The 23,767-nt window shown below is 33.5% G+C and overlaps 1 protein-coding gene across 3 annotated transcripts in view; it reads right to left on the bottom strand.

The window, feature by feature from the left end:
- Positions 1 to 23,767, bottom strand: part of SLC6A15 (solute carrier family 6 member 15) — a 72,413-nt gene that overhangs the window by 24,116 nt on the left and 24,530 nt on the right. For all 3 annotated transcript variants that reach the window (XM_030819893.1, XM_012499926.2, XM_030819892.1), the window contains 8 exons: positions 21,457 to 21,614; positions 20,980 to 21,106; positions 19,393 to 19,574; positions 11,825 to 11,935; positions 8,409 to 8,650; positions 7,926 to 8,118; positions 5,813 to 6,005; positions 2,093 to 2,252 (listed from right to left, as the gene is read on the bottom strand). In XM_030819893.1, the coding sequence (XP_030675753.1) occupies positions 2,093 to 2,252; positions 5,813 to 6,005; positions 7,926 to 8,118; positions 8,409 to 8,650; positions 11,825 to 11,935; positions 19,393 to 19,574; positions 20,980 to 21,106; positions 21,457 to 21,614 (1,366 nt within the window). The remainder of the gene's footprint in view (positions 1 to 2,092; positions 2,253 to 5,812; positions 6,006 to 7,925; positions 8,119 to 8,408; positions 8,651 to 11,824; positions 11,936 to 19,392; positions 19,575 to 20,979; positions 21,107 to 21,456; positions 21,615 to 23,767) is intronic.

Here is a 23,767-nt window from a genome sequence, read left to right as displayed (position 1 = left end):
CATTAAAAAGAGAGATTCTTTAAGTCTATCATGAATAACGAACTGTCTAAATGGAAATCTAAATTACAAATGTATTTATTTACAGATCAGTCCAATAACAATATCAAATTCCATCGTGGTACAGGTTATTAGTTTTGAGTAGCCTAGTAAAGCTTAGAGAAACCTGGCCTCGAAATGAAGGTCAAGGTTACAGTACTGGCTCTACAGCTAACATATTGTATCCTGCTGTAAAAGAAGGGGCAGTTTCCCATCTGTAAGATACGGATCATGTTAGTTAACAAGGAGTATTTTCTGATTACACACTTTATTTTTTAAGAATAATTTTAAGTTCACAGCAAAATTGAGCTGAAAGTAGAGAGATTTCCCATATAGCTCCTACCAATATACGTGCATAACCTCCTCCGTTATCAGCATCCCCCACAAGAGTGGAATATTGGTTACAATTGATGAACCTACTTAAGTTAACACATCATTATTACCTAGAGCCCACAGTTTACACTAGAATTCACTGTTTGTGTAGTACATTCTCTGGGTTTGGACAAATGTATAATGATGTGTGTCCACCATTACAGTGTCATACAGAGTAGTTTCACTGCCCTAAACATTCTGTGCTCAGCCTATACATCCCTGGATCTGGCCCAACCCCTGTCAACTGCTGATGTGTTTACTATCTCCATCGTTTTACCTTTTCCATATTATAATACAGGGGAATCTTACAATATGTAACCTTTCATAAGTGACTTTCTTCACTAAGTAATATGCATTAAAATTTCCTCTTTGTCTTATCATGGATTGAATAATATTTCATTGTCTGGATGTATCACAGTTTATTTATCCATTTACCTACTAAAGGATATCTTGGTTGCCTCCAAGTTTGGACAATTATGAATATAGTTGCTATAAACACCCACGTGCAGAATTTTAAGTGGGCATAAGTTTTCAACTCCTTTGGGTAAATACCAAGTAGCATGATTGCTGGATTATATGCTAAGAGCTATTACTACTATTATTATACAGTAAATGATTATTGGATTATATGCTAAGAGCTATTACTACTATTATTATACAGTACATGATTATTAAATGTAAGTTCTCCTAAGCTTCCTGGCCTGGAGCTTTTGGCAACCACAAAAAACATCCTCTAAGCTTCGTTACAAAGCTCATTCAATACCCACAATATTCGTTATGCTGCTTAAAAGGACTCTGGTCTTCACTTAAGGTGCATGCATTGCTACTTTACATAGGGCTGTAATGAGCTTGGTGATCTTACTACCTCTCAGTCCATATATGTGATTAGAGACAGTGACTATAAAAAATATTGGACAAATCCTCCAAAGGTCTTTTTCCCTTGAGATAACTCTGATGCTTCACATCATTTCAAATACATATACTTTTCACATCAGTGTACCTGATTGGTGCGAAAAGTATGTGTATTTGATATGAATTTATGAATAAATAGTGAATTTATTCATTGTTTATGCATATAGTGAATTTAAGTAATGACTCCATATAAAAAAATGTTTCTGTGCAGCAAATGACATATACATCTCAGAGCTGGGAAAATATCATTTCCCAATATTGTCCTGCTATATAAGGCATTATGACACATGTACTCCTCTTATAAATCAATTTAGCAAAATAATTAGGAGATAAGCTTTAGAGTTAAACAGAAATGGACATGAGTCCCAGGTCTGCCGCCATCCAGGTGGGTGACAGGCAAGTCACAGAGTGTCTCTAAGCTTGATTTTCCTTATCTGTGAAATGTAGATAACAGTAAACAACTCAAAAGAATCTAAGGTTCTTGGAATACTGCCAATACTTACTAAATCCTGAAAGTTACTATTTGATAACCAGGACTAAATCAAAGCTCTAAAATTCTACACACTATTACATCCTATATAATTCTATTTGCCCAACAAGGAAATGTACTTTACCAAAACTGTTGAATCAATAAGAGCCTGCAAAAGCTTTGATTTTTTAAAGAATTGTTCCCTCTATTCATTTCTTTCCTCTTCTAAATGAAATGAACATTGATAATTGATGTTTTCAAAATAGAGATTAAAAGTGAACACATAAAAGCAAAGATACTTACTTATCTATGCCATAAACAAAGCATACAGCAATATTCTCCAAAATGACTACAATTAGCAGAGGCAGCGTAGCAGAATAATCATCAAACATTGTAACAAAGTAATTTCCAGAGCGTTGCACAAATATCAGGCCAATACAAAATGCCAGAAGACAACAGATAACTAGACAAAAGAAATAAATGAAAAAATGAGACTCTATTCAGAGCCAAGTCCTTTAAACTTTATTATAAATTATTATATTCAAACTTTTAAAACTTTTATAACATGTCCATCATATAAACAGGCAATACCTTTCCTGATACATGGCATATAACCTATTAGGAATTAGGTTACCTGGGTGTAGCCTCAACATTCATACAAATTTATTCTAAGACAATAATTCATCTCCCTGAGCCCGTGGAAACTCATTTACCAAATACAATAATAAATGAGACAAAGTTTAGAGAAAAATTTAAAAGTATAAATTTCCATACTCTATTCCTATAATTAATAGCAAAGTGACTTCTTCAGGCAGCAAATATTTATAGATCATTTATTCCTTTAATAATGTTCTACAGTGTTGAAATATAGATGAAATTTTTGAATTAATAATGAGACTAATATGGCTTATATTATTATGAAATATACATATTATATATTTGATTGAAATATGGTTACTTTTCAAGCATAAGTGGAATAATCTGACCAGACTTAACCTCAGCAACAATCCACATTTATATCTTTATCTTGCCTGAACAGATTAGTTTGGAAACAAATTATAACGGAGTTGAGCAATCTGATCATCCAAATAACATCTAAGAAAAATCATCTAAAAAGAGTTTCCCCAGTAATAGCTAACAAACAGATGCATAAATTTCTGACCAGCTACTACTTAGAGAAGTTTTTGAAATTCATATAATATTCCCATATTTTTGTTAGACTCTTTGTTCTTTTGTGCTCATTAGCCTCCAAATGTAAAAGATGACTGCATTCCATTTCTCAACCACATTTCGGCAGAGGTGAGTAAACTTGAAAGAAGAAGTAATGGCAGCTAAAGAAAAAAGACATCCATGGATTCAATCACATGAATGTTCCCTAACAATTTCAGCAAGTATGTGTTACATGAAGAAATTACCTCCATTTCTTAAGTACTATACTAGTGCTGTGAGTTACATCTTACAGAAATGAATATCGTATGTAAACATATAATGTAGAATAAGAAAAGTAACATTTACTTAGATTCTACTGCATATTAAATTTAAATGCTTATCACAGTATAAAATAATATTGCATTCTCTCACTTAATTTGTATAACATCCCAATTGAACAATGTATTGCTTTGTTTACAGATGAGAGAAATGATCCTGAAGAACATTAAGTAATGTGCTTAAAGTCTCAAGCTGGAAGTAGCGGAGTTTGGATCTGCACCCAAATCTGTCTGCCTCAACAGCCTGTGTCACTTTCACTATCTCCTAATTACACCCCAGTATGAGGCAAATATGAAAAAGTGCATTATAAGTGGTACAGACAGTAAGAGTTTTGCTGGAGATGTGAGGGAAAAAGATAATGAGTAATTTATTTGCCTAAATCTTACTGCAGAAAGAAGAAATAAACACACCTACCAAAGAAAATGAGGTAATATTTCCTTGAGGTCAAATATGACTACTATTTGAAGTATCAGTATGATCCCAAAAAACAAGAAGTGGGAAAGAGGGTACATTCCCCTTTGCTCTTTCCAAATAAGCCTTCCAGAAGGTCTTAGAAAATACTACTTTGTGTGATTTTCCCTTTACACTGTTACTTTTTCCTTAACCTGTAAGCCCTTTACTACAGGAGTGACAGTTTGGATGTGGTGAGCAACGATAAGAATACAAGAATGACTTTAGCCTGCATGTCAGGCAGGATATGGATTTTCATATTAAGAAGTAGAAATCACTTTCTTGAATAATATAAAGCAGTTTCTCTCTCTTTTTTTTTTTTTTTTTGAGACAGAGTCTCTCTCTATCACCCAGGCTGGAGTGCAGTGGCGCAATCTCGGCTCACTGCAAGCTGCGCCTCCCGGGTTCACGCGATTCTCCTGCCTCAGCCTCCCGAGTAGCTGGGACTACAGGTGCCCGCCACCACGCCCGGCTAATTTTTGTATTTTTGGTAGAGACGGGGTTTCACCATGTTAGCCAGGATGGTCTCGATCTCCTGACCTTGTGATCCGCCCGCCTCGGCCTCCCAAAGTGCTTGGATTACAGGTATGAGCCACCGCGCCTGGCCAATATAAAGCAATTTCTCATTTCTGTTCAGCTGAATTGTGGATATATAGCTATCAATATTAACAAACTGCTGAAATTAAATTGTTTTATGCACGCACATACATGCACACGCACAAACACATACAGACATAATTATCAGAGCAGCAAATGAGAAAGGTATATATTTGAGACTTATTTAGACATAAATTATTAGCAAATTTTTTATGGCTAAAAAAGAGCTGGGCGCGGCGGCTCATGCCTGTAATCCCAGCACTTTGGGAGGCCGAGGCGGGCGGATCACGAGGTCAGGAGATTGAGACCATCCTGGCTAACACGGTGAAACCCCGTCTCTACTAAAAAAATACAAAAAATTAGCTGAGCGTGGTGGCACGTGCCTGTAGTCCAAGCTACTCGGGAGGCTGAGGCAGGAGAATGGCGTGAACCCGGGAGGCGGAGCTTGCAGTGAGCTGAGATCACACCACTGTTAAGACTCCGTCTCAAAAAAAAAAAAAAAAAAAAGAGCCTTGGGGAATTGCACACCACTGCCCAGCATTCATGGTCATCTCTACAAAATTTGTATCCAATCTTATTTTACATCACTTACCAGTATTGTTTCTGTACTCTCGTATGGTTGGCTTTCTTACTGTTGCCTTTATCTTCATTTGTGTATGTTTACTAGTTATCCTCTGACCCTTGAGAAGATCCTTCCTCTTTCCAATTCAACTTCCATCTCTTTCTCTGACAGTTCCATCATATATTTAGATGACCTAGACTCTTTTGAATTCTTATATGTCTCTATCAGTATTTTACATGCTATAAGTCTTATCTATGCAATCTGATTTTAATTTTAGTGTTATTGTTTTTGGAGAAGAGATTTTTTATATATTTGTATATCTCATAATTTCTTTTCTATCCTTTATAGCTGTTAAATGGGAGTATGATGCATTAAACTGGTACTTTAATAATCACTTGCAAATTGGACCTATTAACTACCATCCATATTGATAAATTGTTTTATTTTCTTCTCTACTTGGAGACATTAATTTCTAGTAAATTACTACTGCTGCTGTATCTGAGAACTGGATTTAGGTTTATCATTTTCAGCTATGCACTTTTTGGATAGGAATGTCGCATCTGAACTGCTCTAATTATGATTACTTGACTTGTACAAAAATTATACACAAACACTCCATGACTTTAGTGTCAGTCATTCTTGGTAATGCATTACTATTAATGAATTATAACAATAAATATTTATTATAAATGATAAAATATAATTTATATTAAAACAACCATATTATATTATATATACAATAAAATTTATACAATTGAAATAAAATAAAATAAATTTATACAATGTATACAATAATAAATAAATAGTAATAATAGACATTAATAAAACTCAAAATATAAGACTTTTCAGTTTTCATCTCTAATCTTTCACCAAGAATAAAATGGCCTGGCTTTGTTCAATGAAAAGTCAAATACAAAAAAACTCACCAGTAAGAATTTCTTTCCTCACTTTGAAAGTGTCCACAATAGGCGTGACAATCCCTTCAATGGTTCCAAACATACTGCCAAGGCCTAGATTGACCAGCATGAGGAAAAACATCACTGACCAGAAGGGAGATGCAGGAAAATGTGTCATCGCTTCTGTAAAGGCAATAAAAGCTAGGCCAGTCCCCTGAACAGCCTGCAAAATACACAAAATAGCAACATTAGTACAGAATAATTATTAAACAATGGCTCTATATATCAGTTACAATGAAGAGGAAAGATCTCTGAATAATGTCCAGGACTGCTGGAAATAGACATGCTCACATCAGCTCTTAACCTGATAAATCATGTTGTCATTCTCAGAACCTGGATTTAATTAGATCAAGCAGATCCAAATAATGAAATTTTGTTTATAATTACTAAACAGAGTACACGATTGTGTTGTATATACTAACTATTTCACAAGGCTCCTAGAATGAAAAATTATATTAAAGAATACATAATATTTTTGGTGTTGTTAAATCTTATGAATATGAATAGTGACATATTATCGTAGATATATAAATACAAATACATATATACAACTCTTTCTGGCTCATATATAAAGGTTTTCAAAATTTGGTTTTACCTTACCTGAAAGTGGCTCAATCAACTGTTGTAAACTATATATATACTATGAATAATAAACTTGTTTTGATTTAAGAGAAAACTGCAAATGCAAAATAAAAGGATGTGAACAGAATAAGTAGATTATAAAGAGCCAATTTTTAATTTAAAAAACTTACATCTTTACCTTTTTTTACTTCTGATATTCCTACCTCCCTGATTTGAAAAAAAAAAAAAAGTTGGGCTGATATGCTGGTTTTCATAATTCAGGAGACACAATGAATTTCCAGTCAAAACTAATAACACAATGAATAAAAAGACAGATACTCCAATTGGGCAGAAAGAAATGGAATTACTTGCAAATATTAATGTGAGTTTATTTTTATAAATATCACAAATATTGAGTTGTAAAATAATAACTTACTTTGTCTAACTAACTGTACCTATAACCAAGTTGATCGTGTTGTCTCATAAAGATAGATGAGAATTAAAAAAAAGAAAACTTTAAATGGTACATTAGTAATTAATTAAATATTTCCTTAAGGAATTCAAGGTTTTTATATTAATGATGGCTTTACTTTTTAATGAATAATATCCACACACGATTCTTTATGTTAGTCTCAAGTACAGTTAACTATCTTAAAGCAAGTAATTAGTGACTAATTTCTCCATTATATTTTCGTTTTTGACATACAGGAGACAGTGGCAGCCAATACAAGGACATTTATTAATGGTGACCTATTTCTTATTTAATACAACGTAGCTAAGAAAAAGGACTTCATCGGTTGGGCACGGTGGCTGAGGCCTGTAATCCCAGCACTTTGGGAGGCCAAGGCGGGCGGATCATGAGGTCAAGTGTTCGAGACCAGCCTGGCCAACATGGTGAACCCCCTTCTCCCGTCTCTACTAAAATTACAAAAATTAGCCAGGTGTGGTGGTATGTGTCTGTAATCCCAGCTACTCGGGAGGCTGACCAGGAGAATTGCTTGAACCTGGGAGGCGGAGGATGCAGTGAGCCGAGATCACACCACTGCACTCCAGCCTGGGTGACAGAGCAAGACTACGGCTCAAAAAAAAAGAACTTGATCATGACTTGTAGAACACAACTATTAAAATTTCTATTTTAAATATTACTCATGCATCAAAGCAATCATGTAATGTATGTGTAAATGAGAGCCATAATTCTAATTCTGTACTGAATATTATAGCAAGAAAGATTTCAGACTAATCATCATTCTATGATGAAAATCACTTTATATTCATATTTTAAATTATTGTGGCTCAACGAAATAACTTTTTAAAATAAAGCAAATCTTTACCATTTAAGAAAACATATTTTCTAAAATTAAGAATGTAAATTCTGAAGGCCTTATAATGCCCAGGAGCTTCTCTGGGCATTTTAAGAGCTTCTTCGGGCATTTTAAGGCCCTTTTCCTCAAGGGAGTCTGCTCGATAATGCATATTTCAAGTGAATGATAATTATTTTATTGCTCAAACATGGCTTACTAACTTTATTTAGCTCTTCTTCAATTTTACAGGAATTGAGATGAAGAGCAGGAAACTCTTCTTCTTTCACTTTTTGAATGATGTCATAAACTAAATGATAATCTTCTGCAGTAACAGCTGAAAGGTTGATATGATGGGGAATAATATCCTGACTAATGTTCCCCATTTTCAAAAATTTCATGATCGTCTCTGAATTTCTGAAAAATAAAACAACATACAAATGAGCACATAAGAGTTCTTTGGTGTATAGTTTGTAAACGACTATGCCATTATAAGCTAATGAATGAGCAATGTTCCCAACACAGAGAAATGATTAATGTTTGAGGTGATGACTATCCCAATTACCCAGATTTGACCATTATACATTGTATGTTTGTGTCCAACTATCACATGTATCTCATAAATATGTATAGCTATCATGTATCAATAAAATTATAAATACACACAAAAACTAAGAAAAAAGGCAAATGGAAATTAATATTCATACTGTGTAATGCATTTCTCATTTATGACATTTGCTTTGAAGCCCAGAACTGCAAACACCACCAATGTTGCCAGGACAGAAGTGAAAAAATTGATGAAGGACACCAGGACAGCATCGAAGTGGCAGTTGTTGTCTCTCTTGTTGTAGCTTGAAAAGGCAATGACACCACCAAATCCCAGACCTAAGGCAAAGAACACTTGAGTAGCAGCTTCTCTCCAGACCTTGGGCTCCAGCATTATTTCAAGCTGTTTAAAAATAAACATAATAGAATCAGCCACAAAATAATATTTCAGAATAATTAATTTTTATGCAATTTACTGTTTCAGTATATTACAATGATATTTATGCACCCAAAGGTTATTTAAATCGGGAAATAATATGTTCTTAAGCATAAACATCTATTTTTAGGAAGCAAATAATTATGAATAAGAAAGTTTATCAGTCCTTTACATGGAGATTTTAAGTACATGGGGATTTTCTACTTACATGGTGGTTTTTAAATATTTTAAGAATATCAAATGAAATATGAAATGAGAATGTGAAGAAAAATTAATTATCTTCAATCATTTCCCATTATGTCTTTTTTCTTTCCATAGCAAAACAGGTCAATTACAATAAAAGTTAATAGTTGCTTCACTAACACTCCATGTTTTGTGTTTTCTGCTGTTAATCTAATGGTTGGAGCCGAAAACAATTATAAACTTGGTAGAGTTGAACTATTTGTACCTTTCATATTCACATATGTATTCTTCATTCATTCAAAAGTCTACTACAAGATTTTTCTTTGAAAATAGAAGAAATTCATCTATATTGTCTATAAGATACTCTTTCAGATCCAAAGTTCTGACATTGAACAGATATTAAATATTGAACAGGTATTTCATGTAGTTGTGCTTTACGTCTTAGATAATTATCACTGTATATAATCAAAACTTAAATGAAACAATTCAGATCAGCCATTTGTTGCACAGACCTTAATAAACAGTTCAGTTTGATTTCAGTAATAATAGCGTTTAAATTGGCATTTTATCTCTTTTTACCATTACAATCAAATTGCCTTTATTGAGAGCAATGTCAAACATGACTAAGAACATGAGTTCTACAGAGAGTTTCAGATTCTGATTCTGCCATTTAGTAATTTTAAAATAGTGCAACCAATGGCAAATGGCGTGTCCTCTCTGAGTTTCGGCTTCTTCAGAAAGATCGGAATAATAAGTGTATCACTTACCACGGTGCCTACCACACTCTAAAAATGTTCAGTAACCGATAACATAGATGAGCTATAGGGGCAAACACACTGGTAAGCATTTCATATGGTTTAACTCATGTAGTATTCACAACAACCCACGAAGTTGTTGCTACTATTAACTGAGTCTTGGGAAGGTTATGTAACTTGCCTAAGATTACACAGCAGCTCTGAGGTAGAGACGAAATAAGAACACAGGTAGATTCCAAAATCCATATTCTCTCAAATAATAGGATGTATTGCTCCAAGTACTTTTGGCTATTAAAATCTATGAAGTATTCTTATTAAACATAATCATGATTATCTTCATAATTTATGAACAATTAACATATGCACATTGTTTACTGACCTTTGCTACGTCATATTCTATTAAAATACATTCAACTGTCTATCTCTACTTTAGCCACTAGATGGCAGAAAAGACCGATTTACTAAAGACGTTCCCAGCATCCCTTCCAACTTCTGAACTAAATCTCCACTCACTGTTTCAGGAGTATTTGATGTGCTTTCCTACTTTCTCCCCTACATAAACAATGTAAATTTTTTAAAAATCACAATTACTTCTCATATTGAGTATCACATCCTACAGAAATGTAATAGAGTCTTATCAACACTCAATGAAAAGTTAGCTGAAGGAAAATTAACATTTTAATACTGATCCCTAATCTAGGTCAGAAATGTTAATTCATGCTGCAGTTTTCAGTACTGGGGCTATATAGAATTATTTTATATATAAGCATTTAAATTCTAAAATATCTAGTTAAATCAAATGTTTAGAATTTTGTCACAAGCAGTTGTCAGTTTAGAAAGAGAATATATTCTAGAAATTCACACAGAATTTTGGTTGTCTTGAACTCAGAAACATTTTCTTCAACATTACACATATAAGTATTTTTGGTCATTAAGTATGGCCCATTTGTAGCAGATTTAAATTATAGTGTGGCTGAAACTCGTAAATTTTAACTAGTTGTTCACAGAGAAGTTCCAAGAACTCTAAATGTTAAACAGGACTTTTGAAGTAGCTGAGAAAACCAGACACCAGTGTCAGCATTGTTGCTACTACAGAATGAATACCAACTCAGAACCAAACACGCAAAGAACACAGCTTCTTTTACACAGTATCAAGGCAGCTGCCAGGAGTGACAAAGAATTCCACAGAAGCTAATCACTTCTGCCCAAATCTCACAGCACAATGCTGCCTGCACGTTCATCCTTCAGATAACTTTTAATTTCTAAACTAATTTTGAAATTGTATCTTTAGACAGTTTCATCTTTATGTCTGCCTATGATAGTATTAGCAAACTAATAGTGGGGCGCACCTTCATTTCAGTGAATAACATATATATGTGTGTGTGTATATATATGTGTGTATATATAATCAAAAGCTTTTTTCCTGTTAAATCAATATAAGAAGTTATGATTAAGCCCACAGTTATGATTAACCAGGTTAAGTGTGCCCAGTGTTGAGTTTATCTCTACTAAGTTGCATGATGGATTATAAGTTGTGAGCCCTTGATGGAGTCTAATGAGAATTTTCCTAAAATATATACGCATCTATAGAAGTTACAGAATTTCACAAGCTGATTACTATAAATATTATTCCAGAAGACACAAAACTGCAAAACCTCAAAAAAATTAACTAAAAAAAGAAAACACTGATTTTCTCTGAGAGAGTATTTTAGCGTTCTTAATTTTATTTTAGGGTCCATGGATTCTAGATGATCGGTCAACCTCCGGATACACTAAGCAAATTAATATGTTCATTATTTTTTTTTTTTGGTAAGAAAATCCTCGTCACTTTTTCAAATGGATCCATGACACAAAAAGGTTAAAAACCACTAGAATAAAGGGGAAAGAGTAAATGAAGACTGAAAAATTTCAAAGTTTAATCAGTATAACAATTAGAAGTAAATTTATTATAAAAGAGGGATTTTTGAAGTTGAAATAGTGGTAGCCTTACTCTAAAATCAAAATGGGATATAAAAAATGGAGATAAATGGCTATAATTATACATTTAAAAATGTTGGTTTTTCCAAGACTGGTTAACAACTATAATTTAAAAGTTTAATGTACACATATTAGAACAGTTATTCCTTAAATATAACTTAGAATATTTAACAATAAACATAATGCTTTCATGATCATAAGCCTTAAATAGAAATACGGTACATACCTTAGGGGTAAACATGTGGCGAATGCCATCAATTGAACCATTTAAAAGGAATGCTCTGATGAGGAAGCATATAAGTACCACATATGGAAACAGAGAACTAAAATATATGATCTGCAAAGAAGGAAAAATAAAAATAAGTGGGATGCAATGACAATTTTTTTATAGTTAAGATTTTATATGTTAGTTTCTGTACTTTGACAGTCACTGTTTCATGACAGGATTAAAAAAACTATTAACTTCTAAAGCCATTTTTTAAGAATGGTTTATGAGTCGTGATTCAGCCTTAAGATTTTATTTGAGATATAATTTAAATTTAAAATACTCTATCTCCTTTGAAAAAATCCATAAGCTATGGCGTAGCTTCAATAGTGTTGATTCCTTATGGTTCATAAAACAAGAAATATTTAAGACAGAAATGAACAGGCACTAACTACCTAATGAATTCCTACTTTTTTGTTGTTGTTCTAAGCAGCAAAATAAAGTCCTATTTCTTTTTCTTTTAACCAAATTTTCATTGTGATTCTGAAAAGCTTTCAATGCAGCACTGTTCCTATGCTGTATCTTCCAGAACCCAAACAATCAAACGTAAAGATTTTACTTTCCGCTTCAGCAATTTTCACCGTTAAACAGTTCAGCAAATATTTATAATAGAAAAGGAAGTGTGCTACTCAGACATTCACTGCCTCCCTGACATATTCCTCTGGAGGCCTAATAGGTCTCTAAAATGTTTAAGGTCCAGAGGGAAACTTTTGAATTTCCCTCAAAGCTGTTCCCACCCATCTCTATTTCAGAAAATGGCCCCACCCTCCATCCCATTAGTAAAGCCAAACATCTAGAAGTGGTTCTGGACTACTCATAATATTCTCCTAACTGAATTGCTGGCTGCCCCTTGGTTTATGTCATACCCTGCTTAAAACACTCCAGGAATTTCTAATGCCATTGGAGTGAAGTGCTGATTCCACCCTCTGGCCTCCAAAGTCTTCCACTAGAGTGCCTGCCTGCCTGGCCACCACTCTTCCCATGGAGCTCTGGCCACTCAGGCCCTTGCTATCCTGCGAGTCTACCAAGCTCAGCCAGCCTTAAGATGCAGGGCTGCACCTTCCCTCAGGAGCACCTCTTCCTTATTTGCAGATGACTTGCTCCTCCTTACTATTTTAGTCTTATCTTCATCTTCTCCCTGAGGTCTTCCCTGACCACTCAAAATAAGATGATGCCTTTTTCCATCCTTTCTCTCCCATCTGCCCCCTGCCAACCCTCAATGATATTACCCTGGGTTTGTTGCTGTTGTTGTTTAGAGCACTTAGCACTTTTCGAATTTTATTTATGTCTTTCTGTGTTTCTTTTTTGTATCCTCTACCGGGGTATAAGCTAGTGAGGGTAAAGATATTTTCTGTTTACTGCCATATCCCACACACTTAACACAGTTGCTGACATAGTAACTCTATAATATGTATCTGTGGAAGGAAGGAATGGAAGGAGAATGCGAACAATGGAGGAAAAAGTGCCATAGCAGACGATGCCTTCAGGCAGGTAAGAGATACTGAATTCAGTAATAACTACAAACAACATTAACATAAGGCAACACAATAAGGGGCACTTTCTCTAGTTTTACCCACTTAAGAATCATATTTAAACACGTGGCACACCTTAAGGAAAAAATATGGATAAAATGTCGGCATACTTTAGAACTCAATATTTTAAAAATAAATTATATTTTAACTTAATTAGTTGTAATGAACATAATTTTTTAACAATTTCAAATTGATTTAATCCTTTGATTAATCCTTCACTCAAATTTTTTGATTTTTTAAAAAATCAGAATGCCTTCAGATGGATTTTTTCATTCTCCCTGCGTACTTTTGGCATTCATTAAATTTGGCAGTTGCCTTGATCTCACTTGAATTAAAGTTATCCCCTTTATGATTCTTCTTCACAAATGTTGAGGCTAGCCAGAAGCATGGATTCACTTTTGAACAATAGCTTTTTTACGTTTTTAAACAAAACTCAAATGTACTGTTTTATAAATAATATAAATGACTTCCATTAATTCTGCTTATATAAAAATGAAAATGAAGATTATACATTATAAAGTCTAGATAGACTATGATTTTATCCAATAAAATATGCCTTTTTAATTTTATATTTTAATTCTATATTTTATCTTTATATTTTTAATATAATTTCTAATTAGGTACTAAGAAAAGATTCTTCCTGTACTCATATTATTCGAGGCTAAAATACTCCAATCTACCCTTAGTATGTCCCACTTCCTCAAATCCCATAAACCAACTGATCACCACACCCAGCTAATTCTACCACAGAAATCTCACATCTGTCCCTTTGCTTCCCCTCTCAACAGCACAACACCTTTCAGTATGAAAACAGTTTCCTGCTCATCTTGCCTCCAGATTCTGTTAGCTTTCCTCTGCATCCCAAAAATCCATTTTTCACAGTTGCCAGAGTGATCTTTCTAAAAATCTGGTGCTATCACTGAACTATTAAAAATCCTCAAATGTTCCACACTGTTTGCTAGTGTGGAACTCATTTTACAAGAGTCCACAGATCCTCCAATATCATCAGTCAATTTTCACATCATCCTTCGTCTTCCACAAGCTGCACAAGTTGTATGTAAAAGTCACACAGAAATACTCAGCAGTCATTCAGCTTTGTACCTGCTGTTCTCTGTGCCTATACACAGTTCTTTGTGAACTTGCTGGTGAACTTCTCTTCAACCATCAAACCTACTCCAAAATTTACATCCCCTGTGAAGCCTTCTTGCAAATCCAGTTTAATTGCAATTGCTGACTCTACACTATCACACACTTTCTTTTTTCTTTTTTTTCTTTTTTCTTTTTCTGTCGCCCAGGGTGGAGAGCCGTGGTGCAATCTCGGCTCACTGCTACCACTGCTTCCCGGGTTCAAGTGATTCTTTTGCCTCAGCCTCCCGAGTAGCTGGGATTACAGACACCTGCCACCATGCCTGGCTAATTTTTTGTATTTTAGTAGAGACGGAGTTTCACCGTTTTGCCCAGGCTGTTCTCAAACTCGTGAGCTCAGGCAATCCACCCGCCTCAGCCTCCAAAAGTGCTGGGATTACAGGTGTCAGCCACTGCCTGGCCACTATCACACACTTAGTATGTGCTTCTGTTACTCCACTTAGTATGTTCTAATCATCATTACAATATGTTATAATATGGTTGTACAATACTATAATACTAAAACATATTGCACATTAAGATAAGACTTATAGGAATTTAAGTTTTTCTTCTTGTACACAATTCATTCATTGAATTGTGGGTTCCATGAGGACAGACTGTGGCCTATTAATCTTTGCATATCCATCAGTGCCTGACAAAGAGCAGATATTCAAATATATTGTTCATTGAGAGAGGATTTACAGGAATTTGAGTTTTTCTTCCTGCACACAATTCCTAAAATTGCAAGCTTATGGTTATTCTGCAGTATTTTGAAAATTATATTCAATTATATGTCCAAACATTTCAATTTTAATTTATTAATTCAACAAACATTTAAATTCTGAAGGACACTGATCTGGATTCAATAAGACTCTAACACAGTTTCCTAATAAGTTATAAGAACATTTCAAGCCTATAAGATGGAGAAAAATAAGTCAATATTTCAAACACTTAAGGACACTGATCTGGATTCAATAAGACTCTAACACAGTTTCCTAATAAGTTATAAGAACATTTCAAGCCTATAAGATGGAGAAAAATAAGTCAATATTTCAAACACTTAAGGACACTGATCTGGATTCAATAAGACTCTAACACAGTTTCCTAATAAGTTATAAGAACATTTCAAGCCTATAAGATGGAGAAAAATAAGTCAATATTTCAAACACTTAAGTGATATCAAGAAGGCAGCACATCAATTTTATTCCTCTGCGAGCAGGTAAGACGACAAAGTATTTCATTTTTAAATTCCATGATTTAAAAAGATGTGTCTTAGGAGTCAGCAGGTTACTTAAATATCTGTGTCATTTTTAAACACAAATTGTTTGCATTCAGTCATATGGCTCTAATCTTATTAGACCAAAATAGCCAGTTGCATAATATTATTAAAATGAGTTAAATTCAACCTATTGACTGTATTTATACCAACCACTTTCTTCTTTCCATGCTTTATGTCTTATAACTTGAAGTTATTTTATAAATTTGTTTATCGTTTGCTGCCTCTGCCACTATAATGGAAACTCCATGAGGACAGGCACATTGTTTACCTTGTTCGTTGTATTTCCAAAACTAGATCAGTGTCTAGAACATAGTAAGTGCTTAATAAATATTTGCTCAAAATAATAATGAATGGGCGAATGATTCTTACACATTGTCCAAGAAGTATATACATTTTTAAAACTGGGAAATGATACAAAGAAACGTGTTCCTTTGACTGATTTTTAAGAGCCCCCACCCTGGGCCTTGACAACTGTTATGCCTGTCAAAGCAAGTACATTAGTAAGAGAGACTATTTTATTATTCAAAAGATTGTATAAAACATTTTCATTTTACTAAAGTGTTTGAAAAATCAAAAACATAAACCATTGTTTTACATATGAAAATGTTTATTATAAACATACCTTCAGAATGTATCATTCTTTTTGAAAATTTTGTAGCCTAGTTTTAGCCCTGTCTATCATGTATTGGTTGCTTAATTCTGGCCAACTATTTACTTTTCCTGAGCTTGTCAACTTTGCAGTAAAATGGGGATAAAATATGCAAATTATCTAGCTGATAGAAAGAATAAACAAGATAATGTATGCATAGTATTTAGCATAGTAGTAGTAACAATAGGAAAGTAGTCGGAGTAAAAAATACTACCTTAAAGTTAGAAGAAAGCCTGGGGCTTCTCATTTCTGTCCTACATATTTGAGGCAGTCATCCCCTGAATAGATTCTATAACTAGGGCACATGCTACCTCTGTGTGACCACCTCCAGTGATGCTGAACTCTCTACCATTGAGGCAACTGATTTCATTATTATCAAGTTTGATTCTTGAAAGGCCTTTCTTTCTTTGAAGGCTTACCACCATCACAACCTCCTCCATAATACCCAATATTTGATCATAGTTTTGCTTTATATGGCCACACAAAGCAGCCCTATTCTTCTTTTGGTTTAACTATTTGAAGATTTTGATCACAGAGCTGAAATTTCTCATAATAAAAAGGAAAATACAAGATTTCAGTAAAATCCAGTATTGCAGATGCGGTCCAACTGATATGTGCCTACCTAGCCCAAAGGACAATGTCCCTATCATACCCCTCTTTTAATTCATGCAGTTTCCACTCAGCATTTTGGGGTATATGTATATGCATTTATGACTGTGTGTTTTGACCAAGCACATCACCAGCTGACTCATTCTTCTTTTAGCTGCTAAATCCTCTAAGTTGTTTTCCCATGTGCTAGCCTTAAACAATATTTATCTCTTCTGTACTTGTGACACTGTTTATTTGGAGGCATTTTCTGTTTAGTAGGTAAACACAGAGCTTAACCTTTAATTCCTCATAAAGTCATTCTTGTTATATTTAACTCATTGTTTCAGATTGAGGAATTGTGACAATTTTGGCTTCCACATCTTTGCTCACATTACCTACAGCTAGCTTTCTCCCCATCAGTGCCTGTTAAATTCTTTCTTCAAATATTGCCCAAATACCAGTCTTTTCCTGAAGCATTCTCATTAAAATAATAAATGTATGTAATAAGTAAATTATATTACATTTTCTATATAAATTTACACTACATGACATGAGAAAAACAACCCAAGATTCTGTGATAAGAAAAGGATGAATAGTTCTTTAAGTGATGCTAAGACACAGACTAAGAAGAAACAGAAACAAAACGTGGTAGTAACTTGAGTACAAGAGTTTTTGAGCTTCTCTGTATGACTACAGTTGGTTTTCTTTCTACCAAATGATGTTATGTTAGGAATAATATAAATATGGTTAGGTCTTATTTAAGAATCTATTCCTTCATTTATAATGTGACGGGAATGTGGCTCTGACATAGTGGAAGACACACACAATCGAAAAATTTGAAGTTATTTAGTCAGATAATACAGTAACATTTGCCAAAGACTTAAAGATATTTAGATGTGTTATCAGGTATATTCACAAATTCAAAAGACAAAATGATACAGAGTTTCCTGCAGAAAGATAAATGTAAAATCAGCTTCAATTTACAAGTTAAAAAGTCACTAAAAATTTTAATTAAATGTAAAGTAACAGGAAGCAAAGATGAATTAGACAGACTTCTGCCCTAAAAGAGTCCACTAATCGATGGGACTAGGAGGGGTGAGACATTATAGTGTTGCAGTTAAAGAACATGGGCTCTAGATTTATACAGACCTGCATTTGACTCCAAATACTAGAACTTAATAGCCATGAAACTTTGGATAAGTTAACCTAATTCCTCAAGCCTGTTTATTTTAAATCTGTAAAATGTTTCTGAAAATCAAAATTACTTCTCAAGAGTTGTTTTTATATTAAATGGGATAAAGTATAAAAAGTAGTTATCACAGTACCCAAAGCAAAATAAATTTTTAATAAATATTGGCTTCAATTACTGTTCTTACCCTAATTCTTATCAGAAACACCTTTATCATTATCATCTATTATTATTATTATTATTATTACAACTACTTCTACTATTACTGCTACTACTACTACTATTGCCATTCCTGCTAGTATGTGATGATGAGTGGTAATAAGTTAGCCTGAAATCAGAGTTATACTTTGAAAAGGAAAATAGCACAGCTGGACTGTTAAATGGCAGAGAAAAGAGCCAACAGTAAATTCTTGCTATGATCCAGCCCAGAGATGTAGAGAGCTTTAGAACAATGGCTGTGATTATGAAAAAAAAAAAGTAATATGAAAGCAAAATAGTGAATAGCAATTACTTTCCTAGCGCATCCTTTAAAAATAATAACAAACAAGCTACCTAGAATTCACTTGATGTCTTTTTAAACCACAACCATTCTAATTTTCAATTTGCCTTAGAAGGAATGATATTTAGTCTTTTACATTACTCTGAATTCCTTGTTGGAATTATTATTAACTACTTAATGATGTTCTGAGCTTTAAGAAACACTCCACATTAAATTATTTCAAAATGTCTTATGCAACTATTCTTTAGAACACCTACAGCAGAGAGAAACAAATGATATCAAACAAACAAAATGAATGAATTACTTATTTTACCACTTTCCCCAACTTCCATAATTTAACTAATTCGTAATTAGAGAACTGAAACATTAGGGTTAATTGAATAAAGGGCAAAAAGAAAGGACTTTTAAGTATTAACAAAATTTTAAAGATCTTGTTGAAATAAGGAAGGATTATAATTAACCTTAGATTTCACTATAAAACACTTACGTTTTTATTTGTCTTTTTAAAAATTTAAGTACTTTTAAAGTGTCACTTATCACTAATCTTTAACTACCTAGAATGAAGTCTTATGTGTGATTTGCTCACAGAAATTCGTAACAGACTTTGAGAGAGGGATGAATCCAGAAATGGTGATTAGCAGGACGGGGAAGGGCTCTAACATACTAACTTTTCCAGAAGACTGAATGCCTTTGATCATAGCTAAGCAAACCATGACCCAGGCAGCCAACAAGCAGATGGTCATCTTCCAGTTTAAGCCCCCACTTTCAGAAATGGAACTTGAAATATTCAGTGCTTCCCTGTACCAGTAATAGGTGGTGGCAGAACTTTGCTCACATTCTGGTTCTACAACTGTAGAAAGAAAAGTAACACACAGTTATTTCAGAATATAAAAAGCAATGAGACAATTTTTTTTCCAATATACCTGTAAGTGAATTCTTAATGCTTCCTGGAAAAGTACTACCATTATACAGCAGCATGTAAATTCACAATGAACAATAAAAACTCAACTGTGCAACCAACATAAATGTATCCTGTTAGATATTTCTTATGCAGCTCTGTAGTAAGAATATGTGAACCTCTTATCATAAAAGTAATTTTTATTTATTTAATTATTCTTATTTTATTTTTATTTTTATTTTTGAGACCCAGTTTCACTCCATTGCCCAGGCTGGAGTGCAATGGAGCGATCTCGGCTCACTGCAACCTCTGCCCCCTGGGTTCAAGTGATTCTCCTGCCTCAGCCTCCCAAGTAGCTGGGATTACAGACACCTGCCACCAAACCCAGCTAATTTTTGTATTTTTAGTAGAGATGTGGTTTCACCGCACTGGCCACACTGTTCTCGAACTCCTGACCTCAGGGGCTCCACCTGCCTCGGCCTCCCAAAGTGCTTGGATTACAGGCGTGAGCCACCGCACCCAACCCCTTATCAAAGTAATTTAAACGAATCAGGTTGATCACCCCTACTACCCCTGGAATTATGGGATTGACTCCCTGGGTAAGCACTGTCAAATATGCTAGCTGCTGGCCACATGTTGCTTTTGAAATGGGGCCAATCTAAAGTGACATGGGTTACAAATGTGAAATTTGAACTAGATTTCAGATTCAGTATAAGAAAATTATTGTGAATTATTATATTAACAATGTTTAGAGTAATTATATATTGAAATAATATTTTTATATATTAGATTAAGTAAAATATTTCATCTATTTCTTTTTGCTTTCCTTAAACATGTTTACTTGAAAAATATAAACTATACCTGTGCATTGCAATCTATGTTTACTAGACATCACTACTATAGGTGACTGCTCTTTATAATATTTGTATTATATTATGGGATTTAAAAAAAATGATGGGAAAAGTATGAAACAACAGAACCAAAGACATAAAAGCAACTATTTTCATTCAAATTCTTATTTCTGTCCCCTTTGTGTTAGCTTTAATGAAAATGTAAGGCATCAATCAGGACATACAAAATAAAGATTATCAAAGTTAGTAAGTGAAGGCTTATAATACTTTACCCTAATATCATAGGGCATAGTAAAATAACTTGGAAAGAGCTAGAAAAATTAGATGGTCCCAAAAGTCTATCTCTAAGAATGTGTCAATCCTGAATGTGAGCAAAGTCTGTTATAATGATAATTTTGAATGACGTTTCTACATTATTTTAAAAAAGAAAAAAATCTTGAAAGTTTGTACCTTTGCCACTCTTATAATGTTTTAAATACCAAAACACTATAATATACATATCTTACAAGTATGTGAAGCATTTTTCACCAAAGGACACTGATCCCAAGGCAGGGGTTGCTGAAACGACTGAGAAAAATAAAACAAACTCCAGCCAATGATGACGTTGTAGTAGAGAGCCACAAAATAGCACACCTGCAAAATAAAATGATATTCCATTAAACCTCTCATACCTCTTCCATTAAAACAATGAGATCAAATGCGTAAAATTTTATTTAACATTTTAAAATCCTCTTCATTTTATTATTTATTTGGGACACATTATCTTTTCTAAAAAGTTAATGTCTTTCTCAGGACTTAGAACAGGCATTAACAATATTGAGCTATATCAATATTTATAGTTAGCCCATATACCAGTAATGTTTTCTAAAACATGGTAAAAAGAGTTGTTTATTAACACACACTCCAAAGTTTCATTTAAAAATGAATTATATAATTTCAAACCCTATAAAGATTCCAGCATACATCAACACCAGGAAACTTACTACACAACTTGCAAATCCAATCCCGCCCAGTTTAGGGCTTATGTAATTCCATACACCAATGCTGCCTCGCCGAATTCTTTGACCCACAGAGAGTTCCAGGAAAAAAAGGGGAATACCTATTACCATAAGTAGTATCAAATATGGTAAAAGATATGCACCTAAAGAAACAAGAACAAAAAATAGATTATATTTTCAATACTCACAGTAGAAAATACACTAATTCAGTTTATCCCATTAAAGATAATATTTGAATTACTAAACAGTGTAATTACGGAGAACTCTGAAAAAGGCACAATTTCATTACTTTGCACTTTCTAGATTCTGAAACTTGAATTTGATTTCTACAAAGAGTTTCTGATAATAAAATAATTAGGATAAAATTAAGAATATTAATGAATAGCTTTAGTTTATACTTAAAGAGTAAAAGAGTTTCATTTTCCTTAAAAATAATTGATTATTTAAAATTCATTCTTTTCTGGGGCAGGTTTCACAAACTCCTAGAAATCTTCTTCACACAATGTTTATGAACTCATTTATTAAAATTTATACACTCATTGAAATAATGCATTCCTAATCAGAAAAATTTGAGTGAATGAGATTTTATGGCATTAAAGTTGACTTTTTTTCCAAATAAAATAACATCATGGAAGAAGAAATGTCTGCTTAGACTGAAAAAGAAAAAAAAACAGCAAAATAACTTCTATCAGGGGCAAATGTCATTTTTCCCATAAATACTACATAAAAGACGTACACAAATAGTTTTTTGTTTTCCAAAATTATCAGAAAAGGTAGAAAGGGTCATTAAGAAATTGAAACATTTAATATCTATTGTAAAAATGTATATGTTATTATCCTGGTAATAAAGTTTCCATATTTTAAAAAGTATTTTTTAGTTAAATCACAAATTAAGACATATGATTATGACTAGTGATTTTAAAAGGCACCTAAATAGTTTGACAATGTTAATACAAGATTCTATTAACTGAATTATAAAAAGATAAATGTGAAACCTTTACTCATTTCTTTGTGTCTTTCTTTCCTTTTCTTTTCTTTTAGAGACAGGGTCTCACTCTGTCATCCAGGCGGAAGGACAGTGGTGTGATTGCTGTTGACTGCATTCTCAAACTACCCAGCTCAAGGGATCTTCCCACCTCAGCCTGCAGAGGTCATTCCAACATGAGGCTACATGTGCAAATTATTATTAAATAACCTCTTAGCTAAACTTCTTACATTCAATTTTTTAATCTGCAGTTTCATCCAAATAGATACTGTAAAATGTAAAGGTCTTATAATCAATGGTAACTAATTCCTATTTTCTATAAAGAGCCTTTCATTATACATTTCTACATATTTATTATATGTTTGATGGCACTGAATAGATTGAACATATTTATCATATGTTTAATGGCACTGAATAGATTTTTGAAGCTATTCAAATCATCTTATGGAATATTTAGTGGAATACAAATATTTAGTGAGTAACTGTATTCAGCTGAAGCAGTGAAATAATGGATTTTTTCAAATTATTTATCTCAGCATCTGTATATCTCTGTAATAATGATTATATCCAGGAATTTTCCCTACATAGTGGTTGCTACATAATCTGAATCTTTCTATGACTGATTTTCAGTCTTTCATTCTTAGTTGATTCTAACAAAACTACATATACAATGTAAAAATTGGATGCATGAGCTTAGAAAACAAAATTCTAATTCTAAAGTGATTAGTAACATTCAGGAAATGCTGACCTGAATGTTTTTCCCAAAGACTGAAAGTGAATTTTAACACCTGCATCAAATCTTAGATTATGAATGGATTGTTTATATGCATGTGAATGAGTAAGAAAAAAGAAAGAATTATGACTGAACTCATTGGAGACTTTTTTCCAGTTATGTGTGCATGACATGCTATTGGATACTTAAGACTTTTCTTCTATCTGAAATTCTTCTATAGAAAACAGTATGAAGAACCCTTAAAGAATTAAAAGTAGATCTACATTCAATCCAGCAAGCCCACTCCTAGATATCTACCCAAAGGAAAAAAAGTTATTATATGGAAAAGATACTTGAGGCTGAGCACGGTGGCTCATGCCTGTAATCTCAGCACTTTGGGAGGCCGAGGCTGGCAGATCGCTTGAGTTCAGGAGTTCGAGACCAGCTTGGGCAATATGGTGAGATCCCTGTCTCTACTTTAAAAAAAAAAAAAAAAAAAAAAAAAAAACAGCTGAGCATGGGGTGCGCGCCTGTGGTCCCAGCTACTCAGGAGGCTGAGGTGGGAAGATTGACTCTTGAGTCCAGAGAGGGGGAGAGGT

Source organism: Nomascus leucogenys, chromosome 10, assembly GCF_006542625.1.
Source record: "Nomascus leucogenys isolate Asia chromosome 10, Asia_NLE_v1, whole genome shotgun sequence".
In the NCBI taxonomy this organism is placed as follows: domain Eukaryota; kingdom Metazoa; phylum Chordata; class Mammalia; order Primates; family Hylobatidae; genus Nomascus; species Nomascus leucogenys.
The sequence above is the reverse complement of the archived record's forward strand: the minus strand, read 5'-3'. Positions and strand labels throughout refer to the sequence as shown.